Raw genomic sequence first — 21,100 nt, 5'->3', positions numbered from 1 at the left:
ATTTCCTCTGGTGGTATTTTTAAGGGTCTTTTCAGCAAGGGAGAGTGGCCGCTTACAGCAGCACCCACACCAAAGGTGGTTGGGCCCATCCTCTTTCCCTGCTCTGTGTTTATTCCTGCCTCGAGGTCTGCTTGAGCCTAATCTGAAAGCTGGATCCAAGGCCAAGAGGGTGAGTTGTTTTCAGGTGCAAACGGAGCCAGACACCTGTAGCAGGGTGACTACCTTTTCAAAATGCAAAAACAGGACACATAGAGGAGCCCCGCCCCCCCGCAGTGTCCCTCCTCGTGCTCCTCCTCTTCCCCCTGAGGCCCCGCCAGAAGCTGAAGCATGGCAGTGGTAAGAGCTGCCAGGGAGCCCGGGCTGCTGAGGTGACCATACTTGAGTAGTGGACAAAACAATCCCCATACATACCACAGATTGTAAAGCACTTTGAGATCTTTCTGGAGGCAAGGTGCTATATAAATGCAAGATCATTTCCAGGAGACCCTATCTTTCTCATTTGTCATGAACTCCCAAAGTTCAATAGACTTATCTCCCCATAATCTTATTCTGCTATTAGAGGTAGATTTATGCGAATTTTAGAATTCAGGAGAAAGTCAGACCCTGCTGGTCAAGGCATCTTGCAATTGAGGGATTTATAAAGTAACTGAACTTCATTTTAAAATCTCATCAGATTCACTGGTTAATACTCCCATATCGAATCTAATTAAATTTTTTAAAAATACTTTCCAATTCCCCTCACACGTGATCTCACCTGGCAGCCAATAGATGAGTTTTTCCTGTTTATTTTCATCATTTCTTCAAATGACATGAAGACCCTAGTTTTTAAGAACAAGCAAGATTCTTAAAGCATATTGTTTATATTTATTATACCAGAATCTGGGAGATCCCAGGGCCAGACAATTTCTTTGTGTTTTTAAATCTTCACAAACTAAAAAGCACAAATCCCTGATCTGGAAGACAACAACAAATGGGTGTTGCGACTATCACCCATTAACAGTGTCCAAGTCAACTTCCATATATATTGTTGGCTTTTCTATCTACCTGGCCCCCATCACCATACTCCCTGAGCACCTCGCAATCTTTATGCATTTGTCCTCACACCACTGCTGTGAGGTAAGGTGGTGCTATCATCCATATTTCACAGATGCGGGGACTGAGGCCCAGCGAGGCTAAGGGCCAGATCCACAAATCAGGCACCTAAGTCCCCATTTTGGCTCCACAAAACTCCCACCAAACCCCAGAGGTGCCTAAACTCACTCAGGACCTAAGTTTTCAGGGTAAAAAGTTCCCTGCGTGCCTAAGTTCCCACCTCTGGGCATGCACACTGCTGCTCAGTCGTCAGGCCTGGATGTCTATCTCCCACCTTAGCCCCAGAGTGATCTGGGAGAAGACAGGCTCCCTAACTTGTTTGTCTCCCTAACTTGCATGCAGGACCCAATCCAGAAGGCGGCCTTTGAGCGCACTTGCCGCATCAGGTCCCATTTAAAATCTGGCTAGAGGATGAGGTGGTGGTAGTGCTGCCCTTACAACTTGTAGCCCAGTGGTTAGAGAATCCGTGTGAGAGACCCAGGTTCAATTCCCCCCTCTAGTAGATGGGGAGAAAGGATTTGAACAGGGGTCTCCAACCTCTCAGGAACATGCTCTATCCAATGAGCTCTGGGATATTCTGGAGTGGGCTCCCTCCGTCTCTCTGGTTGAAGGTGTTCCTTGGTGGATAAGTGATGAAAGAGTCACTGGAGTGGGGGGACTGGACCTTGGTGGGTGCGTGAACGAGAATCCTCACTGGCTCTCTCTCTCTCATTACTGATCCACAGAGGAACAGCTTCACAGGAGAGACAGAGGGAGTCCCCACATCTTGCTCTCCCATAGCTCAGTGCTTAGCACACTCCCTGGAGAGGCAGGAGACGTCTGTGCAAATCCTCTCTCCCCACAGGCAGAGAGGGGAACTGACCCTGTGCCTCCCAGGTGAGTGCTCTAACCCGGAGCTAAAAGTTATAAGGCGGGCGGTGACACTTCCTCCTCTGGCAGTTTTGGAGAGAGGCAGGCATCTCACTCATTCTCCCAATACACAACTTAGGCACCTAAGCCACCTGACTCCAGGAACAGGTTCCTGTTCATGGACATCTAGGAAAGCCAGCTGCCACCCTACAGCCCAGACTTACATACCGATCTCCATGAGAGAGACGGGGCTTCGCACACCTCCCTCTCATCTGCATCTCCCATTGGCTAGCCTAGGCAGCTTCCTGCCAGCCGGCTTTTGTGGATCACATCCTAAGGTGCCTATCTTTTCCCATTCATTGTATAGCGAGCCTAGACACCTAATTCAGGCTTTGTGTGCCCCAGTGTCATTCCAGGGCTTTTCTGGGCGCTGCAATGCTCAGCATCGCAATACCTAAGTCCCTTTGTGGATCCAGGCTGAAGTGACTTGGCCATGGACAGCCAGGAAGCAGAGGAAGGAACTGAACCTGAGTTTCCCAGTTCTCAAGCTAGTGTCCTAAAGGGACCATCCTTCCTGTATTTATAGAATGACTAAGCACCACCAAAAACTAAAATTGTAGCACTGGAATGAATGCAAAAGAGAAACGGACACTGAGGATTTTTGCCATTTTTTAAAATTTTAACTTTACCACTATTTTATACTTACGTGCTGGTAGCAGGACATGGCCAACCATTCCCATCTCCAGGAGTGAAGTCATTAGAATGTATTTTTCCTCTTGAAGCTCGGTTTTGTACCTCCTGTTTTCATGCTCTCGCTAATAATAATGTGTTGTGCTAAAGCATCTTCCATCCAAGAGTCTCAATGCACTCAGCAATCAGCATCTCAGAACAGTCCCACCTAGTTTGCCTGGATTACCCCCATACTCCAGATGTAGCAAACTGAGGCACAAAGCAGTTAAAGGTCACACACCGTGAATCAGTGGCCAAGCCTGGAATAAAACCTGTACCATTCATAATCACGTGCCTCAGGAGGCTACTGCAAGGTCTAATTCATTAGACGTATGGGAAGCCATTTGAGTTCAGTGGGTGGAAGGTACTATAGAAATGCAAAGCATTGTTATTAGTAATCAGTCTATGTGAGCTGGAGTTTAACCAGGGGATGAAATGGAGCTGCAGGGAAACGTGGATTTTAATAACATTGTCGGGTTCCTCGGAGTATCACCTCTTCTGTATTTTATTAAGCTTCCTCTCTGCAAGGCTCATCTTTAAGCCCAGGCATTTGAAGAGCAGGATATCTAAAAGGCTGGGGAGTTTTATCTGGGTTAGAGATGTTTATTATCAATCTTGTTTATTCATAGAGGGGCAGCAAGTTCACAGTACTATGTATCCATGAAAAAAAACAACATACAGCCTCAAAGAAATTAAGTGTGACACGTCACCCAGTGCCTGGGATAGGTGCTAGCGTTTGAATGATTCGCCTCTTTACAAACCAAATATAAAAGAAGGCAACGACATTTTCAGTATGATTTCAGGAGCCTTAATTTCTGGCGGCTAAACTTCTGCCTGATTTTTACAAGTGCCGAGAAACCGCCACTCCAATTATACAATATAGACGGGACCGCAAGAGGTCGTCTAGTCCATGCTTCTGCACTGAGTCAGGATTAAGTGTGGTAAATGGGAGCGGCTGGGGTTTAGCACTTTGTAAAAATCAGAGCTAACGTGTGTTGAGTGGGGATCCCAAAACCTTGTTAATTTTTGCCTTAACCGCTCTGTGCTTAAATAAATGCTCAAGGTTGTTGCAGGATGCTTTTAAATTCTCCTTGTGTGCCATACAAAACACCACCCTGCTAGCAAGCAGAGATGACAGAGGACATGCATAGGCCAGCGTAAATGAGAAAATCAAGGCAGCATGCTTTCTGCCTGAAGGCCAGTGATTGGTGACGGCACAATTCCTCAGCGAGGCCTAGAAATTGACAGTTTTTGACAGCATTCCCTATCATTAGGACTCACGTGCTGTCTTCCCAGCCTAGATCCAAGCAAACACTGCTGACCGATTCCACACACAATATGCCACAGTTTGATATGCAGAATGAGATTCAGTTGTCACTGCACAAAGAAATTGGAGAGCAATTGCATGAGAAGTCACTGGTGTATTAAGCTGTCCTGGGATACCTAGCCCCCTCGCCCTTGTGATGGACACCACTGGCTAGAAGCCGTAATGTATCAACACAACCATGAACGTGTTTATTGTCCCAGAGGTTCTATTACAGCTAGACATAACCAAACTGCCTTAACTTGTTGCATTACAATCCTCATTCCTGCAAGATTTATTGTTTAGGGTCAACTCCAAATGAGGGCTTGGATCCAGCCTGGAGCTCGTATTATAGGATTGCTGGACTATTTATTAACATTTCTGTCCACAAAGACATGCACTGTTTGAAATAAATACTGCAGGAACCTTAATTTCCCTCCGTACTAATGCTTACACCCCCCCCCCCACCCAAAAAGAAGGCAGGAAGAGAAGCGGCAGAGAGCGAGGCAAAGACAAGAAGAAATAGTACTTAGCATGTATACATAGGGCTTTGCATTCACAAGAGCATCCTGCGAGGTGGGAAAAATATCAATGTACCCATTTCATAGACAGGGAAACCGAGGCTCAGGGCAGGGAATAGGCCCCCCAGCAGGTCAGCAGCAAAGACAGAGTTAGAACTTAGAAGTCCCTGGCTCCCAGTCCTGGCCTATGCTGCAGAAGGACAGAGGATGCAGAAAAAGGAGGGCGGAGAACAGAGCAGAAATCAATATAAAGAGGATGGAAAGTGAGAAACAATTTTTTTAGATAAAAAGTATTTTTAAAGACCCTTAGCATAGCAGCCAATAGCCGAAATCCTGCACTGTGTATGTGGTGCAACCTTGGATAACCCATTGGCCAACGTATGTTACATACCCTCTCTGTGCCCCATCCATACTGGATAGAAGTAGAGGTGACACATGGTGTCACGTGTCCCCCCAGATTTCTGCCAGGGTTTACATGCCCTGCCCTGACCCCCGCTGAATACCACCAGAGCCTTTAAATTGTGCGCCCGCCACTATCAACACAAGCCTGCCTCGTTAGCTCAAGCTGTAAAGACCCATGTTGTGAGCTCAAGAGCTCCCCAGGGTTAGGGTGACCAGACAGCAAGTGTGAAAAATTGGAATGGGCTGGGGGGGTAATAGGAGCCTATATAAGAAAAAGCCCCAAATATCGGGACTGTCCTTATAAAATCAGGACACCTGGTCACCCTAGGCCAAGGTGGTGGCCTTCAGTCTTGCATAACCCTCAGGCCACAGTAAGCAGCCAATCTCCGACAAGATTCCCTCTCTGGCACCTTTGTCAGCTTGGAGCTCCCTATGCCGCAGCATGAAGTTCCTGATACACTGGTGCCCTCTGGCTCTGCAAACATAACAGGAGCTGTAAAACCACTGTGAATTCCTCCGAGGGGATTCCTTTAACGAACCCAGCATATAATCTTAGTCCAGTGAAAACAAACTGACCAATGCAGTCTGCAAGCAGTTCTGAGCTGATTACAGCCCAACCCAAAAACAGTAGCCTCAGACGAGTGTAATTCATGCACCACTCTCTGCATGGTCTGCATCTGTTTTAGCACGACTGTTCCTCCTTATAGGACTCAGAGTGCTGTGATATATGGCAACTGTACAGTATTTTAGAGGAGCTGTTTGCCAAATGTAAAGGAAGGCTTCTTGCCCGAGGACTTCCTTCTGTTCCTATTGATACACACGTCTGCAAAGGTTTGTTACATGCCACCAAAAGGATTAAAGCTTAACATAAGAAATATTACTGCAGAGATGCTGGAGACAGCAGCCACAGGGCAATAATGTAGCCACGCCAGCTACTGTATCAACAGCGTCCTACTGCAAGCAGCTTGGATTTTAATGCATGAGGCTTTTGCCTCTCCGAACAACGTAGTGCAAACAACAAAGGCACTTCCATGGGGAAATGTTCTGCGAGTCCATGGCATTGCTGGCCCACCAAGTACTGGCTGTAGGCCTCAAAGTGGCCAGTACTTGGATGCACCTGAAAAATCTTTAGACAAGACGATCGCTGTGATTTGTAATAAAAATACTGAGTCGTACCTCCCTGCCCCTCTTCCTGCTGGCATTTCCCGAGAAAGAGAGGCTCCTTGGGCCAATGTGTAACTGTTTGGCCCCCTAAACCCAGAGGCTACCCCTGATCACCCACCTTGCAAGAGCCCCTGGAGCAGACTGCCTGACAGTGGTGGGGGGAAGGAGAAGGGGCCACGGCCAAGATGCTCCACACCTGGTTATCCCCAGCTGCTGGAATGCCCATATGGGCAATTATTACCTGGACACAGACCTCAGAGTGAGGGAGCAAGCACATTGTCTCTCCCTCAGTCCCTGCACTAACACAGTGGGGAATTCTCCACCCCACCCCAGAGAGGTTAAGCAGTCCCTGCACTGGAGCTCAGGATTTCCTCAGACCATTAGGCCAAGTGCTAGTTAGGTGCAATGTCGGTTGCAGGCATGGTTGAAATGGTTTTGACCTGGCCTATGGTAGCACTTAAATGGCTTTCCCCATTGGCTCAGGTGGGAACACGTGCTGAAAGCCCGTCAGATTTCCTGGCATGCCTGCACGGCTGGGGAGTTTTTGCTGAGTTTGCCAGTCTGACTCATTCCCATGGAGAGAGGACTGGTTGTAACAGGATTTAGCAGGACTAGATTGTCTGTCAAGGATTAAACCCTACCAGGAGACAGCATTATGGAGAGATTATTTTGTGATTAAAAATATATATATATATATCATTCGCTGAAGGAGATCACAAGATTATCCTGCAACAAGATTCATTTATGGAGACAATGATGGACAATCGGGGAAGGGGCCAATGCCATCTTAACATGTGCTCTCCAATGTGGAATCATCCAAGTATATATGATTGTCCACTGTGGGCTCTGGGAGGGAAAAGCATCCAAGATACCAATGATGCCTCCCTCAGTTTGAGAGAGAAACTTCTGGAGAAGATCAGGTCAAAGGTCATTAATTTATAGGTAGTTTCTTAACTGGCTCTAATTTCTGAAGCATTATTAGCCTTCTAACACAGTCATCCAGTAGATGGAAGCCAGGGCTTGGGAGACGAGCAGCATCTAAATGGAGATTTGCAGTGAGTCCAGCTCTTTTCACTTTCCAGAAAGTTGGTGGCAGGACTGGTTGGGAATATTTTAGCTCTGCATAGAAAGGGTATTTCTGCCTTATGGCCTATGACAGAAGAAGAAAAAGAGAGAAGGGAAGAAAGAGAAAAATAAGAAGAAGAAAAAAAAAGAGCTGATCCCCCAAAGCTAAGAATGGATTCTGAAAATTCATGGGTGGGAATGAGGTGAAGAAAACACGTTGATTTGAATCCTCCTGATACAAACCTGCCTCTAAAGCTTTGGTTCTGGGTCAGTCCAAAACCCAAAGTGGCCTTTGGCATTCTACAGTGAGGGCATGCTATGGGCAAGATGGCAGAGATCCTCCCAAGAAACTGGATCTTAGTGGCATTAAATCTGAACAGGAACCCAAACTGAACCAAAGCCAGATTCAGACACTGTTTCTTCACCTTTGTCCTAGTTAAAACAGGAGAGTTACTCTCTATTCACTTGCTGGAGGATTCTCTGCTCCTTGAAGTCTTTAAACTACGATTTGAAGACTTCAATAGCACAGACATAGGTGTGAGGTTTTTTGCAGGAGTGGGTGGGTGAAATTCTGTGGCCTGCGTTGTGCAGGAGGTCAGACTAGATGATCATAATGGTCCCTTCTGACCTAAATATCTATGAATCTATTCCAAGTCTCTCTTTCTCAGGAACAGGCTCAGAGAAGTATTCAGACAAAGGAGAAAGCAGTCCCAATGGCTAATTGAGAACCAAACCTACAAATCAAAGAGCTCTGTGCTATCACCGTTATGTTCTGGAGTGCACGTAGTTACCCATCTCTGGGACGCTCATCTGGGACTGCATCCGCCCTGCTAAGTGGGACAGGGGTCCTGATATGGAAAAAAGCAAACATGGTACAGAAGAGCTTAAGAACGAGCGTTACACAGCACCCATCCGGCATAAAATTATGGTTGAAACCTTACCTCTTCCATGCCATTGGTTTCAACAGGAGTTAGGCACTTATATACCTCTGAGGATCTGGGCCTATGAGTCTTCAGGGTTAGTATAGCTCACGAAAGACCAGTCTCAACATTCCACAAAGTATTACCCTGCAGCCAGAGCCATTTTCAGGTCATATTTCCTTGTGATTTCTCAGTGTGCCTACTGTGCATTTCAAAGAATAAGGGGGTGGGGGAAGATACAGGATTCTACAAATGGGATACAGGATGGGCAAAATGGGATCCCATGCAAATTAGCTGGGTTCAATTCAAGAGGCTATACAAATTGTGTGGGGAAGGGAAGAAGTGGATTTTAGGGGGTGTTTACATTTTATCTGAAAAATATTTTGGTGCCTGAAACCTCTCTCTCTCCAGTGAATGCATCCGATGAAGTGAGCTGTAGCTCACGAAAGCTTATGCTCAAATACATTTGTTAGTCTCTAAGGTGCCACAAGTCCTCCTTTGCTTTTTCCAGTCAGTCTGTGGCTCTTATTTTTTAGCCATGTTATAGAGGGCATAATAGCAAATCATGCCTATTTAGAAACAGATTTCCATTTTTAATAAAGCCCAGCTCTGTATCCCTTTTCACATGCTGAGCAACCTGGGAGCAAGAATGACTCAGCGTGAGTAAGGCTTACAGATTCTGTCCCATGCTGATTTTAAGATGATACTTTCCACAGAAAGGCTGCTTCGCACCCTGTACTTTTTAAATTGCTGCCTTCCATCTTTTAACAAAGAATCAGTTACAGCAAATCCTTCCATTCTTGCGTATAAATAGATGATCTACATTTCTTCAGCCTCATGCACGAACCCTGAAGTCACACTCGAACAGCACAGTGAGGTACTGGATCTCTGCCACCTTTCAGACTGTAGAACGCCACCTTCCAAGTAATGCAATCAAAACAATCCATCTAAAAGCATTTCATTTGGGATGGATTGATGTGAATTGTTTCGAAAAAAGCTAAAGCTCTGTGGGACAACTAATGGGTGCTTATTAGGACAGCCAATGAACTATTCAATCAACTATACAGGGAAGCTAATGGGGACTGGTAGGCAAAAGACTTGGTGAGGACTTACCTCTTTAAATAAAGCACAGAGGGTCTGGTGATTGGATTAATCGGTTTTAATTTTCATTGCTACCCCAATCATGGCAGTGTGGCCTACTGGGCACAGCACAGGACTGGAACTCAGGAGAGCTGGGTTCTAATCCTGCCCTGCTGGGTGATCTTGGACAAGTCACTTCATTGCTCTGTGCCTCAGTTTCCCCATCTGTAAAACAGGGATAATGATACCCAATTCCTTTATAAAGTGCTTTGAGACCTACTGATAAAAAGCACTATCTAAAAGCTAGGTATTAGTCGCATACTGCACTCTGGTTTGTTTCATTTGCAGGTTGGGAAATACTGCCCATCAACTTTCCAAATCTGACTCATTTGGAAGATCCCTCATTATCAGGCAGACTCTAAAGTCTGGCACTGCCACCAGGAAGGGCTTGGCAAAGGATGTCATCTGTAAAGTTCTTTTAGATGAAAGCCCTATGTAAAGACAAGAGATTAACATGAGACAGGGAAAACTTCCCTCAGGGTGGAGACCCCCTACTCTTTACCATACTAGGTTAAGACCAACCTTGAAACCATCCCCACAATCCCCTGAACAAAAGCAGGCAAATAATTACACCCACCCTCTAGAAACAAAAAGCACTTCTTATCAGTTTTTCCCCCATACCTTTAGATAGTCACAACAGAAGGGACTCTGGAGATATCTCAGAATAATTTACAACTGTGGCAGTGAAGTGAGCTGACAGGGAAGGGAAAGGCTAGTTTCCCTTAAGAAGTAAGGGCCTGAAATTTGCAATTTGGAAGTGGGAAATACCCATCTCTGAACCAGCTCTTTAACTTACTTTTAGCATTGTACCACTGGCAGCTTATGTGGGGCCCTTCCGAGATGCTCCCTGCAGAGGGTGAGTGAACAGATGGAAGCAATAGCTGCTGATTCCAGGTCACAACCCTCTGCACCTCTCCCTAACGCAAGCCAGGTGCATCAGGCACTGAGTAGCTTCTTCCCTGGACAAACGTCAGTGAACCAGTGGGCTCACCAAGAGACACCAATGAATGACTGCATCCCACCCCATTCAGGAGCGTGGCCATGTCTCCCTTAAATATGCCCCATACTGCAGGGGGAACCTCCTATCCAGCCAGCAGCAGTGCATCTCTGAGCTTCTGCTGTTGCAGTCATTCTCCCAGCTAACTCACTATAGCTGATGAAGAGCTTGCTGCACTGGTAATTGATAATGGCTCTGGTATGTGCAAAGCTGGCTTTGATGGGGATGATGCTCCCTGGGCTATCTTCCCCTTCATTGTGGGGCACCCCAGGCACCACGGGGTCATGGTGGGGATGGGCCAGAAGGGCAGCTATGTGGGAGATGAAGCCCAGAACAAGAGGGACATCCTGACCTTGAAGTACCCCACTGAGCATGGCATCGTCACCAAGTGGGATGACATGGAGAAGATCTGGCACCACACCTTCTACAATGAACTCCTGGTGGCCCCCAAAGAGCACTCTGTCCTACTCATGGAAGCCCCCTTGAACCCTAAAGCTAATAGGGAGAAGATGACTCAGATCACATGTGATACCTCCAGTGCCCCAGCTATGTATATACCCACCTGGGCTGTGCTGTCCCTGTATACGTCTGGCTATCCCGCCAGCATTGTCATGGACTCTGGGGATGGTGTCCCCCACACTGTGCCCATCTATGAAGGCTACGCATTGCCCCATGCCATCCTGCACCTGGACTTGGCCAGCCATGATCTGATCGACTTCCTCATGAAGATCCTTACCAAGAGAGGGTACAGCTTCACCACCACGGCTGAGAGGGAAATTGTGCGAGATGTCAAGGAAAAACTGTACTCGGTCACCCTAGACTTTGAGGTGGAGATGGCCATGGCCGCTTCATCTTCCTCCTTGGAGAAGAGCTATGAGCTACCTGATGGCCAGGTGATCGCTACTGGGAATGAGAGGTTCAGCCATTGTCCACTGTAAATGCTTCTAAATAAACTACCTGCAAGTGTATCCACACAACTGGAATAGTTCTGGTTCAAATAAAAACCCTTGCCCTTGCCAAGTTTCTGAGACTGATACTGAAGCTATCTGAATGACACTACTTTGTTCATGTTAAATCTCCAAGGTTGGTCTAAGCTTCAGGAGAATCACACCATGTAAAGCTGTCTGCTTGCATCATTGCTAACTGGGACAGTCCACTATGTGATCTAAAATTGAAATGAGACTTTTTTTGGTGTGCGTGGGGGGAGCTGGTTGTAGGAATGCTAGGACCCTGTGAGATTTCTGTTTGCTCTAAATATTCTCCTCCTCCTTCCAATTATGAAATTCTCTAGGGCTTGAGCCCCAGTTTTGGGAGTGGGAGAAGTAATCAAGGCAGAATGCAATGACTGAACCACTAAGCATTGCAAAAGTGCTGTCTCTCTCTTTCTCCCTCCTCCTTCCTCTGCGAGGTTAGCGCTCCAAGGAAAACAGGAGGAGACGCTTGCTATTCTGGAGCACCTAAGCATTACAAATAAGTTCTTTATGGCTTGCAAAAGCCTGGTGCTAAGCACCATGCAACGTGGGCTGCATCTCTCACAATAGGAATGCTTAGAAGCTTCTGCAGAGCTCAAATGGAAAATCAGGTTGCTTTGGAGTTTTGCAAAACCGAAGGCCTTATGCAGTGTCCTGAGTGCATTAAGAATACAGCTGACCCCTCTAACCGGGTTTGCCCATTCATAGATCTAATTCTAAAGTCTAAGAGGTATCTCTTTAATGTATTAGTAGCAATAAGAGCATGAACACATAGCTGATGCGCAGCTGAGCCTTCCCTTTCCGCCACCATATCCCCTTGCAGAGGACAGCTTTATGCTGATTAACTTATATTGCCTCCAGCACAGGCGCTGGTCATGGTCACAGAACATGCACTGCAGCTGTAGGACCCAGATGCATCCCTTTGCTATGGCATCTGAATGCTACTTCCTCCTGACTAGTCCTATCTGGGGCTGTGGTTGGGTTCTTGGGGGACTGGTGAAGTAGCTGCATTGTCCTTTAGACTAGGAGACTAACTTCCTCTTAATTGTTAGGCTTCTCCTGTATAACCATCTGATTAAAGTTTTTTAGCTGTCCTCAGTCTCGCCGCTCCCCCGTTTGCCCTCCATTCACCCTGGGCCCTATAGAGAGAGACAGACAGACACACACACATCCCCTTGCAACTTGCATACGGCAGGAACCGAATCCATTTTTGTTGGCACTGAATGCAGTAGAAACTCTTCTGAAAAACTTCCCACAACTAACTGTCAGACAAGCTTTTAAATAACTTGGAGCATTGTTATCATGAAGTTGTTAAGCTAATTAAGAACCATTACTAAATAGTTAAGGGTAAACAGATGGGTACATACAGTAACTCTTCAAATAAGGACATGATAAACTTGTAATTTTTTCCTTGAATAAAGAACATACACGCCACTAGAGAAAGTAGTGCAAGAATTTATCAGCACTACTGCAAATAATTTAGAAAGAGCTAAACTGCATGATGGAAAGGGATCCCTTGTGTTCTATTTAGGACTCTCTTAACAGGATAAAAAGAAAAAAGAAAAGGAGTACTTGTGGCACCTTAGAGACTAACCAGTTTATTTGAGCATGAGCTTTCGTGAGCTACAGCTCACTTCATCGGATGCATAGCATATTGTGGAAACTGCAGAAGACATTATATACACACAGAGACCATGAAACAAAACTTCCTCCCACCCCACTGTCCTGCTCGTAACAGCTTATCTAAAGTGATCATCAAGGAGGGCCATTTCCAGCACAAATCCAGGTTTTCTCACCCTCCCCCCCCCCACCACAGACACACATACAAACTCACTCTCCTGCTGGTAATAGCCCATCCCTCTTTGAAACCTCTCTTTATAATGCGCATGATAATCAAGGTGGGTCATTTCCAGCACTAATCCAGGTTTTCTCACCACCCCCCCCCCCCCCCCCAACACACACACCCCCCTCCAAAAACCACACACACAAACTCACTCTCCTGCTGGCAATAGCTCATCTTACAATGTGCACAGCAATAATCCAAGTTTAACCAGAACGTCTTGGGGGGGGGGGGGGGGTTGTAGGAAAAAAACAAGGGGAGATAGGCTTGTGATGTGATTTCAAGTGGAGGATTTTAGTGTATGAGGCTCCAGTTCCAAACTCAACTTGGGCTGAGAGCCTCTTTGAAAGATAGGAACCTGAAACTGGGCTCCTAACTAAGTGGCCTGGTCTCTGAGTCTGCTGAGCAGCCAGCAGCTCCCACTGACTGCCATGGGAGCTGCTGGGTGCTCAGGACCCTTAATAAGTTCGCTCACTTAGTTCCTTCTGGCCTTCGAGTCCATGAGAAATAACTCTCCTGCAGCCAATGGATTTACACCAGTATGAAAGAATCACTACTGGCGTGTGTGTATATATGCACACTGAGGGGAAAAAATGAGATGTTTCCCAAACAAATACAACTGAACTGGCTGCTCAAGGCTTTGCCTTCACTGCTAAAAAAGGTGTGCGATTCCAGTGGAGTAATGAAGGTGTGATAGCTATTGCTCTGTAAACTCTTAGTGGAGAGAAGGCTCTGTAGTTTTACCATGAGGTTAAGTAGGTGAGGTCAACCATGGGTAGGGCCATAGTGCTGACCTCACGTAAAACGACAGGTGCTTTGCTTCCGCAGGATTTTACAGTGAGAGAACTATCCTGTGTTTATCTCACTGTAACAAAAAATCCTCCACCACTAGTCTTCCTGCCCCAACAAGCTTCACTCAGGGTGAGAGGTGTCCTGTGTCTGTGAGGTAAGCTGGGAGGAATCTTATTGTTTTGTGAAACGAGTCAGCGTGATGTGCAAAAGAGGTAGGGCTGAAGCTGCATTATTCATAGAGGATCTTAAATATTTCAGCGAAAACAATCCAACGCTGATTTTGATTTTGTCCTCTCTTCCCCTACCATGACTACTTGGGCTTGGGGAGGGCAAGATGGGAATATGCTCTCGCTCCATACACGGGCTCTTGCAAATGTTTTGCAAAACTCCCAAAGTAAAATCAAGTTAATGGTTTTGCTAACCAAGCAGACCCCACTGTCTGTATGTAATAGTCTCTGAGAGAAATACAGTTAAGCTGTCGCCTCCTTGTTCAAGGCAGTCTTTAATTCTCTCTCTAGTGTTCTGGGAGAATGGCTGGTGAATGATTCAGTGCCTCACTTTGTTTTGAGATTCAGCAGCTGGGCTCTAATTTAAAAACACAAGCAAGAGGAAGACACAGGTAGAAGATGCATAGAGCAGAAATGACTGGTTGTGCTCTCCATGCTCCAAGAGTTGCTACCCTGTTAGTGCTCGCTTCCGTATCTTTCTCTTTTTCCTTTGGGCAATTTACCCAATCTGCAGAAACAAATCAGATGAAATTGCCCGTTCCCACACGGCAGCATAATATTGCACTATAATCACGTCTTGCAATATCTGAAGGAATCCAGTCAGAACACCAAAAGAAACTGACAGGTCAGCTAGTTAGAAAACCCTGCCTGCTGAGCTGCATGAAGCATAAGTCCTACCCTGCAGTGGCACAATTATCATGTTTAATTGTATTCGCTGCGAGGGAGACCGTGGCTCAGTTGGATAGATACGCTGCTGCCATCACCTGGCAAAATACATACATTAGAGAACGCTCTCTCCACGACAATGAAAACAACGAGGAGTCCTTGTGGCACCTTAGAGGCTAACAAATTTACTTGGGCATAAGCTTTTGTGGGCTAAAACCCACTTCATCGGATGCATGCTAAATTTGTTAGTCTCTAAGGTGCCACTGAAGTCAACTGAGTTGTGGCAGTGTGAAACTGGAGTAATGCAGTGAGGATCAGGGCCCTTGCAAACAGGATGAAGCAAAGGCCAACGGCCACCCCTCTGAAACCTGTCTCCACGACAGTGGGAATTAGCATTGAGATGTGCTGCAAACATCTGACAGCTGAACAAACACCCTGCACCATTGTTTTGTAATTGTTACATTGCCGATCACTCTCTAAATGCAGTCGGAACAGTATTACAAACAGGGTATTCCATGTAGCAGAGATCTAGACCCCCTGGGCATGAATCAGTGTTACACACCAGTTTTACATCACCATAACTCCACTGAAGTCAACTGAGTTGTGGCAGTGTGAAACTGGAGTAATGCAGTGAGGATCAGGGCCCTTGCAAACAGGATGAAGCAAAGGCCAAACAGCCTTTGTAATTGGTCTCATTGGAGGTGAAGTCACAAGATTAGTGCATTCATGTACTATGGACTTCTATTTACATAGCACCTGTACTGTCCGATGCATTTGCTATGCAGCCCTGAAAAGCAGACAGTCTGTCAACTTACAAAGTGCATGGACTTTTCAAGCTATTTAGTTTTAGGTCACTCATCTTCTTAGGTCATTGCCCCTCACAGTTCATCTTATTTGACACTTGCAGGGGAGACCACTATAATTATCCATGAAAGCGCTGGGCGCACAGCTGCCATCAGGACCTTGTGGACACTTATGCTAGGTAAAATATCACCCATTTTGCAATCCCCCTCCCCATTTTGAGAGTCTCTTGGGTGGTTTCATGAAGGAAAAAGTGAGATGTTTCACAATCCAATACCCACACTCATGCCCACGCTCCCAAAGACAGAGGTCTCTTGTTCTTCCCAGCAGAAATTGCTTTTCAATTCCGGAAAGAAACATACAAAAATATGCAGAAGAACAATTTGGACACAGGGGAAAACTGGTTAAGAGAAAACTTCAAATGGGCAAACCCAGTTCCCCAAACCAAATCTCCACCCTATCTGATCAGGTACCTCTACCTTTGCCCTAAGAGTCCTATGCCTTCCTAAGTTAATGAGGGCACAAGCACTTCTGACTCTAACATGAGACTTTGAAATTTGTTCCCCACAAAGATTCATGGCACTAAAACTTGACTGTGCAAACATCCATGTAAAGTGCTTTGCAGCTCCCACCAAGCTCTACTCTGGTTAGTGGGAGGACATGCATGGAAGAAGGAGGGAAACTTCAAAAGGTTCATGGCCAAGCTTTGGATTGCCTTTCAAACCCTTTGGGCCTTAGCAAACCCAGGTCTCCAGCCTTTTCTCACAGCACTCATCACCCAGTGTTCACAAAACAGCCTAGCAAGGCAAAACTTGACAGTAGCTTCTTGTGTGAGAGAAAGAACTAAACCAGCACCCTACAGCTGACTACTCCTGGACTTGAGGGAAATTCTACTCTGCTGGGAATCCTCATAGATCAATGACTCAAAGGACTATCTTAACAGTGATTTAAATTCTATCTCATGTCTCCTTTCTGTCGGGTTAAAAGTTTTTCACACCATCTCACTGTAAATGTTTACATTAATTCAGTGCAAACTTTTGCAATTACCTTAATTATACTTCAGTTTGTTAACTGACGAATGCACCGTGCCCTTTGTGGTGGAATATTTTCCATTCCTGAGTTGTGCATTCAACAATTTCCAAAACCAAGAAAAGGAGTACTTGTGGCACCTTAGAGACTAACAAATTTATTTGAGCATAGCTCACGAAAGCTTATGCTCAAATAAATTTGTTAGTCTCTAAGGTGCCACAAGTACTCCTTTTCTTTTTGCGAATACAGACTAACACGGCTGCTACTCTGAAACCTGTCTAATGGAAAAGAGACTTATGGCCTCTAATATTTATGAAATCACCCACTGTGATTTGTAAATGTTCGAATCACAGAAAAAGCTATAGTTCAAAAGGTACCCTGAGGTTGTATATACAGAACAGAGAGTCCTCTAATTATGTCGACATCTCTGAGTCTTTAGTCTGAAGCCAAAGTCTCCATTAATCCATTCAGGTCATCTCCTTCTTCTCATGGAGGATAGGTCCATCAATGGCTATTAGCCAGGATGGGCAAGGCTGGTGTTCCTAGCCTGTATTTGCTAGAAGCTGAGAATGGGCTACTGGAGACAGATCACTTGACGATTACCTGTTCTGTTCATTCCCTATGAAGCACCTGGCCTTGGCCACTGTCGGAAGTCAGGATACTGAGCTAGATGGACCTTTGGTCTGACCCAGTATGACCATTCTTATGTTCTCAAAAGCTTTTTCTCTCTTGGGATGTCCTTCGACTGCAGTCATCAGCAACTCACCTTCTGCCTCTTCTGTGGAAACAGCAAAGGAATGGCACTCCCATTTCTCTGAAACTGGTGCTGTGGTTTTGTAGTAATAGTGTCAAGAGTAAGAAATAAGTCAAAGGCAAGGGTGAAAGGCCCTGATTTTGATCTTATTTACACTGGTGTAACTCTGTTGTCTCCCAGTTTACAACAGTGTGAGAGCAGAATCACACCCAAAGCGTTTAACGCTAATATGCAATTCATATGGCTATTATGGGAAGTTCAGTATTTGTGCCTGAACCTTTGAAACCACACCTTTGGCACATCACCAGCCTGACCCAGCTATCATATTACCGTATATTCCACTCAGACTGATTGATTTGAGAAAGGGAAAGGGGGGGGGGGGACGACCAAAAGAGCCTTGAAGAGTTGATAGCATCAATTCTCTCCTTAGAATGACTCCAAACTTCTGCTTGGCAAATAGAGGCTCAAGACGGGGAAGCGAACCCAGATGGGGAAGCGAATAGTTCACTGGCTTGCTCCTGATATCTTCCCTTCTTAAAGAGAACTGAACACTGTTGAAAGATGCCACACTGATAGTGATAGTGGAGACCAAAGTCCTCTGTTTACTCATGAAACAGGTTCAGCATAAGCACTCTGTCAAAGGAGGGTCACTCCTGAGCGGGGCTGGATTTGAACCAGTGACCTAGAGGTGAAATGCTCCATATCCAGTCTCCTATTGCATTTATTTTCTAATGTGTCAGACCAAAGACCGCTAAGGAGCAAATAAACCAGCAAAGGGCCAGCACTCCAGACCGATCTTACTTGCTTTTATTTTTTTACTTTTAGCACGTATGCCCCTTCCAATGATATATCATTTTCAGATTTTTGTATTAAAAGAAAAAACAGCCCATCATAAATACTAAAACCTGCCATTATCTCTACACTGCATGGACCACCTTGGGAAAGAAGCAATCTGCTAATCAAAGCTGTTTTAAAATACCCAAGTTTATATTCAGCAACGACTTTTTATTTTAGCAAGCTATTGCTTCCCTGCTCTGAGAATGTGTTCACTACACTCTGCCTTGGAATTCGCTTTGCAGAGGTGCCATGTGCTAGAACAATTCAATAAAGATCTCCATACTGTCACAAAAGCTGGGTAGGCTTTAACATTTCCTTTGCTGTTATTTGACCCAAACAATTCAAGATCATAATGGTATCTGCTACCATGATAGTTATCTGGCCAGAAAGTATTATTTTCTGCTAAACATATTAGGCCTGATTCTCCTCTTATTCACACCGGTTTCAGTCGAGCTTAACTTGATTAGTTTCAGAGGAGCTATTCCTAAATTACTCTGGTGTCAGTGAAAAGAGAATCAGGCCCAATGTCTCTTTTGTGCTGCTGGGAATGAGTATGCTGTCTTGGGTATTCCTTTATTGTGATGGTAAAGAAAGGCATGGATAATTACCATCTAATAGGGATTCAGTTCACGGCACTTTTTAACCTCCTCAGATGTGTTTGGGTGAAATGGAAACTGCCTCTCTTTTCCATAGGTGGTGACAGCACAAATAAACCTGAATCACGTAACCTAGTCCTCAATAATCTGCTCTACAGATGATAATGGGAGTTTTGATCTCTTTCTACGTGAAATCCCCAAAGAGGAGCATAAAATTGGTGCAGAACAAAGAAAAGAAATTCAATAAAACAAAGAGAAGAGCAATACTGACCAGAAAAGGAAGGATGGTTTTGTGGTTAAAGCACTGGACTGGGACTCATGAGATTTGGGGTGAAATTCTGGCCCCACTGATGTTAATTGGGCCAGGATTTCACCCTTGAGGACTATCCCAGCTCTGCCACAAACTTCTTGTGCTGCCTTGGGGAAGTCACTTAACCCTGTCCCTCATTTTCCACATATGCTAACTGGGGATAATGCCTATCTCACAGGGGGTGTGGCGAGATTAATATTTGTAAAGCACTTTGAGCTATTTAATTTTAAAAAATTAAACAGCTCAGTTTTTAGAAGGGCAGACTAAACTGAGGGTACACACGAGAACTCACAGCAGACCAAATTTTCCTGGTAAACTTGGGGTGATTTGGGGTGGCACCTGTATGAGTGACAGGAAGATTTGACCCATCATTTTCACATTGCTTTATTTACAAAATAAAAGTTAATATGATTTCAGCAAGCCACTAAAAAGTAGGGAAAAGTGAGGGCATTTTCTGCCAATTGATTTCAAAAGATATTTGGTACAGAGTTCTAGTTTCAGTAAATATGCCAGGAAAAAGGGGCCTTAACAGATTAGTCATGAAAAGGACACAAAGACGTTAACTACTAGAAGAAGGAGGAAAATGAGATAAACAATTTATTTCTATTATCTTTACCATATGTTCTATTCCAACTGGATTCACAAACTGCATGTCATCTTCAAGCACAGCTCTAGACCCTTTGAAGTGACCTGACCATATTATTGATTTATTTCAAACTAACCTCTCTCTTTGAACCCTAGGTCAAGGTTAGTGCTATAATAAAATATACCTTTTACAGCTGGCCTTTGCCAGTGTTGCCAACAAGTAACAAACCCCTTATTTAAGCATTCATTTTACTGAGTGTAGCATTGTATTTCTATTTTCCCTCCCCCATAGTCATTTCCTTCACAAACCCTAGTTAAGGAGAAAAAATTCTCATTTCCGGTCCAGGAGATCAATTTTAAACGTACTTGAAGTAAATGCAGATATTTAAGCTACATTTCTATGCCAAAAGGCACTGACACCAGAAATGCTCTATTTCGAATATCCACGTACGCTAACCTACCACATCTTTGACTTCATAAGAAACCATACAGATACTTCTTCCACCAGCAATGTCAGTTTAGCAACCTTCTATAAACCTGTCTTTGTGCAGAATCACAGCTATCCAACAAGGACAATATAGCTAGAAAATCAATATTGGAGAATATATTTTAAGAGCACTTCTTGAGTAGGGAAGACATAACGGAGAGCTGCTTGTAAGCACACACAGGGCAAAGCTCATCCTTGATGTAAGTTCATTGGCTTGCAGAGGAAGATAGGAATGGAAGTGAGGTGAAGTGAGGTCTTTGATTGCATGTAGGCAGCTGGGGGGGGAAGCAGCACTGGGCTAAAAGTGTCCGTGGTTGTTTGGAGATGAGGAATGTAGGGATTAGGGCAGGGCATCAAGGCTGTACTCCACTCTGTTCAGGGCTTCTGAGTCTGCTGCTTCCTAGCCGAGAGTTTTGACTCCTAAATCCTCACCCAGTGATCAGACAGCGCTGTGCCTTTTTCAGACAGCAGAAGGGTGACCATATTTCCTAAAGAGAAAATGGGACACCCTCAGCTTCTTGCCCAAGGTGCCTGTCCCCTCCTCCCCCTCCCCCCCCACATGAGGCTGTTGCCCGTCACTGGAACCCTCTGGGTGAATCCCCCCTCGCAAGTTGGAACACTACCTCCCCCAAGCCCTGCCTCCCCCCCCATGGGGGAGGGGGCTAGCATTTCCACTTGCGCCCCCCATGTTCCTTCACACCGCACCCCACTTTTTTGACATCTGTCCCATTTGCTCTTACCAACTGATCAAGTCAGCAAGAGCAAACAGGACATATGCCTCCTGAAAAAAAAGTCGGGATGGCTGGGACAGGGCTTAAAAAAGGGACTGTCCCAGCCAAAATAGGATGTATGGTCACCCTAGATGGCAGTGGAAATGAATGTGGCTGGGCGACAATAAAAAAAAGAAATAAAACATTTAGAAATTTGTAATTCTTCGATACAACAGTGTTTTTAGAAAAGAAAGGAGTGAGGACAAGGGGCGAATGTTTGATTTTTGAAATCAGAGCAACACTTTCAACTCTT

The 21,100-nt window shown here is 45.2% G+C and overlaps 1 protein-coding gene across 1 annotated transcript; it reads left to right on the top strand.

Annotated features, from left to right (window-relative positions):
* The first annotated feature begins 10,382 nt into the window (after positions 1-10,382).
* On the top strand, positions 10,383-11,120 carry LOC141994316 (actin, cytoplasmic 2-like). Its single transcript, XM_074964520.1, has one exon. The coding sequence runs from the start codon at positions 10,383-10,385 to the stop codon at positions 11,118-11,120; it is 738 nt and encodes a 245-aa protein (XP_074820621.1).
* Positions 11,121-21,100: the final 9,980 nt, after the last annotated feature.

This window comes from Natator depressus, chromosome 10 (assembly GCF_965152275.1).
Source record: "Natator depressus isolate rNatDep1 chromosome 10, rNatDep2.hap1, whole genome shotgun sequence".
In the NCBI taxonomy this organism is placed as follows: domain Eukaryota; kingdom Metazoa; phylum Chordata; order Testudines; family Cheloniidae; genus Natator; species Natator depressus.
The sequence above is the reverse complement of the archived record's forward strand: the minus strand, read 5'-3'. Positions and strand labels throughout refer to the sequence as shown.

Excerpts from the sequence above, each read along its gene's own strand:
- LOC141994316 (XM_074964520.1), top strand. The coding sequence starts at position 10,383 with ATGTGCAAAGCTGGCTTTGATGGGGATGATGCTCCCTGGGCTATCTTC.